Source organism: Psammomys obesus, unplaced genomic scaffold (assembly GCF_907164565.1).
Source record: "Psammomys obesus unplaced genomic scaffold, mPsaObe1.curated_primary_1811, whole genome shotgun sequence".
Taxonomy (NCBI): domain Eukaryota; kingdom Metazoa; phylum Chordata; class Mammalia; order Rodentia; family Muridae; genus Psammomys; species Psammomys obesus.
Window position 1 is genome coordinate 1 of NW_026591414.1, and position 10035 is coordinate 10035.

A 10035-nucleotide genomic window follows, 5' to 3' on the forward strand; every position below is an offset into this window, starting at 1 on the left:
TGTGTGTGTGTGTGTGTGTGTGTGTGTGTGTGTGTGTGTGTGTGTGTTCGAACATCATGTATGGGAGGGGGTGCACATGCCAGAGCATGTATGTGGAGGTCAAAGGACAGGTCTGAGTTGTCTCCTTCCACCTTTATGTGGGTTTCTAGGACTGAACTCAGGCTGCCAGGCTTGTGCAGTAAGCGACGTTGACCACTGAGCTATCCTGCCAACTCTATTGCTTTGTCTCCACTTGTTCTCTGGAACTTAGATATAAACAATGCTGGTGAGATGGCGCAGTTGTCATGGCACCAGCTGCCATACCTGACGACCCAAGTTCAATTCCTGGAGCCACTTGGTCAAACAGACCCAACCCCTGCAAGTTGCCTTCTAACCTCCGCTTGCATGCTGTGACCCATGCGTGCCCACACGCATACGTGAATAGGAATCACATGACAGTGGTTGGAAATGTATAATCAATCCTTTTATGTGTAGTTAATATCACCGAAAGCTACGTTCGACTAGGTTGTGCCCACACATAAACACACACACACACACACACACACACACACACACACACAATTGCAACCATGGGAATTTGTTCAAAAATCTCTGTTGGTCAGCCTTGTCTCAGTAACATCTTCACACAGCAATATAATACATGAGGCTTTGAGACCATCATGCTCATTATCTCACACCTGAGTAGCTTCATATTAGCCATGCCCACCAATGGGAACATGTAAGCTTATGATCATAACAGTGCTATGTGACGTTATGGTTGAGAATAATGAAAACCATAATAAAATGACTAAAAAAAAAATCTATTATTTAAGCAGGTGGCCTCCATCATATAGTCCTATTCTGGTTTTCCCTTTGGCTTATCTAATTATTTAATTATTAGTTTGAGACAGAGTCTATGCTACCTTCCTGGAATTTGCTACGTAGACCAGGATGATCTTGAACTTGGTGTAATAGCTCCGCCTCTGCTTCCCAAGGGTTAGGATAACAGAGAGGTAACACCATGCCTGGATCACTGCTTCAATTTTAAGCATACAAATAACCCTCCTCTGCTGTGCTGGAAGGAAACCAGCTAAATCAAGAGTGCTCTGGTTGACAAGTGCCTTAGAGGACACATCAGTGAAGGGGTTAAAGACTCGTGAAGGGGCAATGTTTTCAGTGTGTGCTGAGAAGCCATCCCTGTGGGGTGGACAGTTAGGAAGAGGGAGAACTGTCCGAGTGTATTGAGCAAACGCTTCCTGGGCAGAGGAATTGGCCTTAGATCTAAGCTAGGCAGGGAGGCAAGAAGGAAGGTGCCCAGCAGCATGAACATGAGGGAGGAGAGGAAGGTGACTCGAGAGACACGGGCCGAGATCGAGTAGGCTTTGCTCTGGTGAGAAACTACAAGCCATCTACACAAGAGGTCAGACAAAATGGATGGCGTTCCGAGCAAAGCACTGAGGGCAAGGACAGAAACACCTGCTCGGCTAGGCTCCCCGCTTAACTCCTAAAACACAGTGAAGTCTGGGAAGCTGTCCTGGAGAACATGCTCTGAATGTAATTTGCAGGTGGACCCAAAAGTATTTCATTACAGCCCTGGGGTTGGTGAGCTATAGAAGATACTTGGACATTTTGTCCTGGTCAACTCGAAGTTGGGACATCTGTCCTTTTCCTGAGTTTTCGGTGCTTTGAGTGAATCCTCTTCTCAGCTCTAGGAGACATACTGTGCCTTTGTCTCTGTGTTAGAAAGAAGGAGCTGAAGTTGCTATGAGCTCTTACAAGAACACTGTCCCACTGGTGCTTCTGTTGCTGTGATAAAACACTCTGACCAAAGCAACTTACAGGAGAAGGGTTTTTTTTTTTTTTCAGGCTCACACTTCAGGCAGCCATCTGTCGTGGTAGGGGAGTGACAGGAGCCAGAGCTCCAGACAGCTGAGCATCCACAGTCAAGAGCAGAGGGGAAGGAGGCGAGGCTTGTGTCGGTGCTCAGATAGACTCTCCATTTCACACAGGCCAGGAGCCCCTGGCCCAGGGACTGGCCCTGTCCACAATTAAGCTGTCTTCCCGAATCAGTTAATCGAAGGCAGCGCTCATGGAGGTGAGGGTCCTGAAATCCTCAGCCGTGCAGGTCCTTCAGAGATGCATGTAATCATGCACATCCTTCTGTGTACTTCACTTCTCCTCTAGCGGATGTACGCGTACGGCCCTGTTGTGATGTGTTCAGGAGGCAGGGCCAAGGAAACCCGCCTGTTCTCCCTGAGCACATACAAGTTCTCCCCAGGTCTTTTGATCCATGGTTGGCTGAATCTCGTAAGGCTGAAACTCAGTAACTCCTAGTGCCAAGTGTGTTTTGTGCTAGGACTGAATAACTCTACAGGATCCTTCCCCACACTTGATGCTGGTCTATGAGTGTGCGGTATGACAGCACCTACTTCCTCAGTGTTATAGCCAAGGAGTGTGTCAAAGTGGATCCCTGCCCCGCCTGGCCCCACATAAACCCAAGGCTCACCACTGTCCTCCACTCATGCCAGCGTGCCTGTGCCACTTAGTCCTTGACAGTTGGCTCTCTGTGCAGACAAAGATCTACACAGCCCTCGGGAATATTTGCTTCCTGCCTAACGTTGTATTCTAATGGTTGATTGTGTACGGGAACTCTTAACACCAACACTTGACATCTGGGCTCTTTTCAGTCATTCCAGCGGTGTAAGGACCTTCAGTAACTGCAGCATAGAGGATTTTTCTAAGTTTATCTCAAGTCCAAACTCCCATTGTCTTCAGAACCAGCCAAAGCTACAGCCATCTTACAAGGCGCCCGTCTGTGGGAATGGAAAGTTGGAAGAAGATGAAGTTTGCGACTGTGGAGGAGACAAGGTCAGTGCTGATTCAGGAGGATGTGGCCAGAACCTCCCAAGTATTAACACCTACCTCATCCCTCTGTCCATTTGCTTCATTTCTCATAGTCACCCTTCTGCAAGGGCCTTTGCAAGGAGCACACTGACAGACTCAAGGGTGAACTAATGTCTTGGCATATTACTGATTGGTGGATTGTCCATACAAATACACTTGCTTTTTATTCCATCTTAAAGAAATGGCACACAGTGAGCATTTGCAAGCTGACGACTTGATGATCGATGCATGCATGCCATAAGAAAGCCACCACAACTAAGCCTGTCCACTCACATCATCAGCGTGCTTTCTTTTCTTTTCTTTTCTTTTCTTTTCTTTTCTTTTCTTTTCTTTTCTTTTCTTTTTTTTCCTAGCAAAGAACCTCTCTGTGTAGCCCATGCTGGCCTCAAACTCAAAACGAATCTTTGGTTCCAGCTTCTTGAGTGCTGGGTTTGCAAACTTAAGCCAATGATCTCTGACTTATGGGCTCACCATCTTCTTCCTGCCTCTCCTCTTTTTCCTCTTTCTCCTCTTCCTTCTCTTTTTCTCTTTCCTCCTCCCCTCTCACTCCTGTCCTCTCCTTCTCTTCTCCCTCCTGCCCTCTCCTTCTCCTTATTCTTCTTCCTCTCCCTCCCCTTCTCTTCTCTCCTCTTCCTCTCCCCTCCTCTCCTACTCTCTCTCCTCTCCACTCTCCCTCCTCTTTCCTGTCCTTTTCCTCCAGTCTCCTCTACTTCCCTTGCCCTCCTCTCCTGTTAAGAGTTAGGATGCAATCCCTTAGTGATTTGCAAGTGCTTTGCATGGATATATTTTCTTGCAACTGTCCGAGATGAACAATCTTTTTATCTCCATATTGGAAAGCAAGAACTAAACTTGATGTCATTAAGTAACTCTTACAAGGATATTGTCTGAATTTCATTTCTTTTGCTTTGATAAAATGCCCTGACAAACGCAACTTAGAGTGAGCGGACATAAACCATTTATCCCTAAATTCTTGTAGAGTGCTAATTATTGATGCCAAGCAATCTCTCATTTCTCCCTCTTATGTAAGGATTAGGACACAACCTCTTAGCAAACCAAAAATGTACAAAATGTACTGCAGTCACTCCTGAACATTAGACCTCCATAGCGTATTCATGCCACTTATCCGCATGTAACATCCCTGGATGCCTGTGTCCATCCTTCCCTTCTATGTGCCTTCCATTCTAATTTTTCAAACAAGCCATTTTGAAGGTTATTTATTAAGTCCTCTCCCAGCTTCCTTCTCTTCCTCTCAGGCACACTCTTGCCCAGCCTTTCGAATAGAGTTATTTGCCATTCAGAGAGGCAGATGTGAAGTTCTTGCTATGGACTAAGAAAATACAGATGGCATATTTGTAGTTTGGTAATGAAACTTTATTGGCTTTTACCAACAATTTAATCGCCAAGTTAAATTCAATATTTATGTCAAAATTATTTGAAATATACCTATAACCATAGGGAGTTTTTTTTTTTCCCCAAACCAGGTAAGTCTTATGTAAAACTGGGGGGTTGGAGGGAGGAGGGATGATAGGATGAAGGTAAATGAGATAACAGGATAAAATGAAGTAGAAACAAGCTGTTATCATAACTGCTGAGAGTACTGTGTCCCTGGGGAACCAGGGAGCAAGTGGTCATCAGGATTCTCTATGGCTGAGGACACTGATCATGTACCCCTCACAACAGAAAAAGTACATTTCTATTACTTAAATGGTGTCCGGTTTCCTTTCCTGCTGTTTTGATAATCTACACGGACAAAGTGGTTTGGAAGAGCAAGTGTATATAGTTTAGCTCCCAGCTCCCAGGTGTAGTCCCTCACCGCAGAGAAATCAAGGCTGCAAGAACTTGAAGCAACTAGTCACATCCATGGGTGACAGCAGAGAGAGAACAGCGCCTGCATATTTCCACAAGCTCAGTAACTCTTCTACTCTCATGCAGCCCAGGACCCAATCCTAGGGAATGGTGCTGCCCACAGTGAGCAAGCCCTCCCGGCCACTGATGTAACCGAGACATTCCTCTACAGACATGCCCCCAGGCCAGCCTGATTTAGACAGTCCCTCACTGAGACTCTTCTCCAGCTGATTCTAGATTGTAGCAAGCTGACAATTAAAACGACCAGAAATTAATAGTTGTGTTTTTAAGAAATTGCTGTCTGTCACCCTAGAGGTTTTGCTTGCTTTGGCTTGAATGGAAACACGCTGAAACTTCCCACTCAAAGTTGACAACAGTGTGTTTTAGCTTCATCACATGCTATGGAATTGAGTTCTAACTGCTGCAATATCCCTTCCCTGTAGAAGCCCATGTGGTGAGCAACAGCTGTGATGTTCACTGAGCAGAACAGTTGTGTAAAACACAGAAACCTTCCTGTGCTCTAATGAGAGTCTTGCTGGAAATCACACTAAGAAAACTGACCTTCACAGCTAAGTCTGGTCTGCTTACAGAATGTTTTCCCAACTTACCATTTGAAATCTCTTGGGATTAAAAATGTGTGTAAGAGGCTAGAGAGATGGCTCAGAGGTTAAGAGCACTGGCTGCCCTTCAAGAGGACTTGGGTTCAATTCCCAGCACACACAATTCCCAGATCAAAACTGCAACTCCAGTTCCAGGGGACCTGACACATCCACACTGATGTACATTGAGGCAAATAACCAATGCACATGAAATAAAAATAAGAAAAAAATATTTTCAAAATACGTATGTATGTATGTGTGTGTAAATGTAGGTTCCAGTTTTATTAACCCTAATAGTTAAAGCTAGTAAAGCAGATCACACTCTTTTACTAGTGATGCCAAAGCAGCAACCTCAGTCACGTTCAAATCCTGCTACATCTTCCAGCCCTTCATTACAAAATTAAAAATGATGTAAACTGCTAAATGTGGCAGTATTATGCCTGCAGCCCAACTACACTAGGAGCAGGGATGGAAGCAGAAAAAATCAGGTATTCGTGGCCAGCTTTGGCGGAATGCCTTTGAGACCAGCATGGACTAATGAGACCAAGTCTCAAAAGAAAAAGTGATGGGGTTGGAGAGAGGGCTCGGCAGTTAAGAGTGTCTGCCGTTCTTCAGAGGACTTGAGTTCAGTTCCCAGCACCCACACGGTGTCTCACAACCATCTGTAATTTCAGATCTGGGGATCTGCTGCCCTCTTCTGACCCCAGTGGGCACCTACAGTCATGTGTTCCATGCACACACGCATGCACTCTCACACACACAGAGTAAGAATTTTTAAGAAAAAAAAATCTTTAAAATGCCCATAAACTATTATTGAGAGTTATATTATTGAGGCTCAAAAGTGTCTCATAAATTCCAACTGTAGCTTCTCTTTATCCCACATCCTATATTTATTTAGCTTTTGTCTACCAGGGACCACCTCAGTGTCTCCACTGCGACGGATACTATGGTATCAGAGGAGTCTAATCCTGACCCAGCAAGCTCTGTCCTAGGAATAGAAACTAGGAGGTAACGTTTAGGAGTAGATCAATGTCTGTAGCTGGAAAAGAAGTGACTCTGTTTCTTTCCCTGTTTGCCAGCATGAAAGGCAAGTGCCCGTCTGTAGGCTATGTAATGTGTGGCCATTAAAATGTCGATGCAGTGTGCATGGATTCAGAAAGACACTTCAGGCGTGTGGTCTGCCTTTCAGGGCTGTGAACAGGACCCATGCTGTAACCCTACCACCTGTGGGCTGTCCGTCGGTTCCGACTGTGCTTCGGGGCCATGCTGTCAGGACTGTAAAGTAAGAGCCTTTTCTTTCTTTTTTAATTTTTTTTCCCACTTTTTTAAAAGATTTTCTTTTCTTAATTATTTTTATGTGTATGGGTGTTTTGTCTGAGTACCATGTGCATGTCCAGTGCCCACAGAGACCAGAAGAGACTGTCAGATCCCTTAAGACCAGAGTTACAGACGGTTGGCAGGTGCCATGTGGGTGCGGGGAACTAAACTTGGGTTCTCTGGACAAACAGCCAGTGCTCTTAACCACAACCACTGAGCCATCTCTTCAGACTCAAGCTTTTTCTTTTAAAGAATATTGACATTTCTATTTTTTTTTTTTTGCATTTGTGGGTGATTTATCTTTATATCACAGTTATTACTATATGGTCCTTTTCAAAATTAACTTATAATTCCTTTTTCCAAATTTACCATTTTTTAAAAATTCTCCTTTCATATAATACATCCCAACTGCAGTTTCCACTCCTCCCAGCCCTGCCCCCTCCCTGCCCTCACACATAAGCCCCCCCCCCCCCAGATCCATTCCTTCTCTATTTCCCTTCAGAAAAGACCAGGCCTTCCAGGGATATCAACCAAATACAAACCCTCATATCAAAAGGCTGGGTGAGGCAACCAAGCAGGAGGAAAAGGGTCCCATGAGCAGGCAAAAGAGTCGGAGTCACCTCCCCCATTCCCACTGGCAGGAGTCCCAAACAAACCCAAACACCAAGCTAACACAGACATAGAGGACCTAGTACACACCCTTGCACAGTCCATGCTGCTTCAGTCTCTGGGCCTATGAGCGCTGTTCAGTTGATTCCGTGGGCTGTGTTTTCCTGGTGTCCTCCTGGTATCCTCAACCCCTCTGGCTTCTGCAATCTCCCCACACCCCACTTCCACAGGACTTCGTGAGCTACGAGTGGAGGGACCCCATGAAGGTCTTCAGGCATTTCTATTCTTTTTTTTTTCTTTTCATTTTTGGTGTACAGGGTTTCTCTGTGTAGCCCTGGCTGTCCAGGACTCACTTTGTAGATCAGCCCGCCTCTGCCTCCCTGAGTGCTGGGATCACAGGCATGTGCCGCCACACCCAGCTGACATTTCTATTCTTAAGAAAAATAATTTTAAACATTTTATTCTGTTTGTATAAATTTTCCACTGAAATGTCAAGATTATTGTTGACAAGTCTTTCAATTATAAAATTAATTTTATATAGCATTTCTATAATATTTGAAATATTCATTCCTTAAAAACTAAAACAAGAAAGTATGGGTTATATGAAATGGCTGAAATGGAAATATTGCTCCTATTATGTGACATATATAATTAAACCTGTACTGCAAGCAGCACATGTTTTAACTTAATAGTGTATTATTATTATGATGTATCAATTTTTTATATGTGCGATATATTTACATCATTTCCCCCTCCCCCCTCCAACTCTTCCCACAACCCTTTCACTCTTTTTTCTTAAATCCATGGCTTCTTTTTATTTATTTTTTGTTACATACATATTTACATATGTAACGCACTGAGTTCGTTCGCTGTTGCCTATGCGTGTGTAGAGCCGACGGCTTGGGGTTGGATGATGAGTGCCGTGGCTTGCCCCTGGGGAAGACTCATTCTCCCTCTCCCAACAGTCACTGATTGCCTGTAGCTCTTCATCTGGGGTGGAGCCTTGTGAGAGTACCTGCCCACCCCGGGGTGTGTGTGTGTGTGTGTGTGTATGTGTGTGTGTGTGTGTCGGTAAGAGCCTTTATTTCCATATGACCTACACAATGTCTCCTCCTCTGCTGCCTCGCTCTCTGTGGCCCGCCTCACCCGTCAGTTCAAGAACAAAGGGGAGGACTGCAGACCTACCAGCGACGAGTGTGATGTCCCCGAGTACTGCAACGGCACGTCCGCAGTGTGCGAGGAGGACTTCTTCATTCAGAACGGGCATCCGTGTGGGGACAACAAGTGGCTCTGCATCAACGGCACGTGTCAGAGTGGAGCAAAGCAATGCCAGCAATTATTTGGCAGCGGTACTTTTAATCATTTCGTTTTTTTTTTTTTTCCACTTAAGCATTTTCTGGGTTCTGAAAGGAAATGGACGGGTCTGTTTTGTTTTGTCTGTGGCACCGGGAATTGATCCGAGGCCACACCTGCCACAGGAGCTCAGCATTCCCTACCGCCAACATCCTCAGCCCCCACCGACTTTTCCACTCTTTATTTTTGAGCTGGTGTCTTGCTAAGCTTCCTGGGCTAGCCTTGAACTCGCTCTGCATTCCAGGCAGGCGTTGACTTTGTGATTCTCCTGCCTCAGCTTCCTAAGTAGCTGAGGTTACAACCTTAGCCACCAGACCCAGTTAAGAAATAGATGATATCAAAATGGGTGATATCAAAATCCAAGGAAGAACATTGGGCAGTTCATTCAAGAAATGCCCTCCTTGCACCCAGAGTAAAAACAGTAACTTGAAAGGATTCTGAGTGGGGGAAAAAAGAGTGATTTTTGTTGCCAGTTACTAGTTATGCCGTTATCATGGGATTTCCATGTTTTCTGAGAAATCATAACCCACAGTGCACTGCTTTTCTTTCTTTCCTCAGGATTTTCTTTGTTGTTGTTGTTTTGATGTTTTTCTGTCATCACGCTATGGGGTGTGTGTGTGTGTATACATGTGCGCAGACCTGTGCGTGTGGGTTGCTCTTCATTGTTATAACACATATTTGAGATAAATGCACTTAGAAAAGTTGGGTTGGAGTAATAGCTTAGTTGGTAATGTGCTTATCATGTGCAATGACCAGGCTTTGGTCCCCAGAATCCATGGAGAAAGGCCTGGCACGTTGCATTGTGCTTGCAGTTTCAGCAATGGGAGAGCAGAGACAAATGGGTCTCCGCCTTGGCCCCTGAGGCTAGGTGGCCAATCAGTCCATCCAAATCTGTGAGTTCTGGGTAAACTGAGTCCCTGCCTCAAAGAGCAAGATGGGGAGCAGCTGAGGAAGACACAAACTCACCCGCACACACACACACACACAAAGACAGAGGAGAGAGGAGGAGAAAGAGTGATGGAAAGTGGAGAGAAGGAAGAGAGGACACTGTTTGGCTCAGTCTCGGGCACTTTAGTCCTTGGTGTCCTTGGCCCACTACTTTCAGTGCACTCTGTGTTGGTGAAACAGCACATCATGGCAAGGGCCTGTGGAGGAAACTGCCCAACTTAACGCTGGCCAGGAAGCCGAGGAACAAGTGTCTGCTAGGGGTCTAAGCCTCCCCTTGAAGAACACCTCCCCCCTCGCCCCCCACTGTGGCTTAACTTCCAACAAATGTTCCAGCACCGCGCATTTCACACTGAGTTTTTGGGAACATTCAGAATCCAAAGTACAGCTCTGTGTGTTTCTTCTTCATTTTTAAGTGTATCTATTGTTGTTACTGATGTGTGTGTGTGTGTGTGTGTGTGTGTGTGTGTGTGTGTGTGTGTGT

General features: G+C 45.3%; 1 protein-coding gene across 1 annotated transcript; it reads left to right on the forward strand.

Annotated features, from left to right (window-relative positions):
* Window positions 1-2516: 2516 nt before the first annotated feature.
* Window positions 2517-8674, forward strand: LOC129679159 (disintegrin and metalloproteinase domain-containing protein 2-like; the record flags this gene model as incomplete). Its single annotated transcript, XM_055610082.1, has 3 exons — window positions 2517-2847; window positions 6517-6609; window positions 8407-8674. Coding segments are annotated over exons 1-3 (601 nt in total), but the record flags the coding sequence as incomplete, so codon positions are not given.
* Between the last annotated feature and the right edge of the window lie 1361 nt (window positions 8675-10035).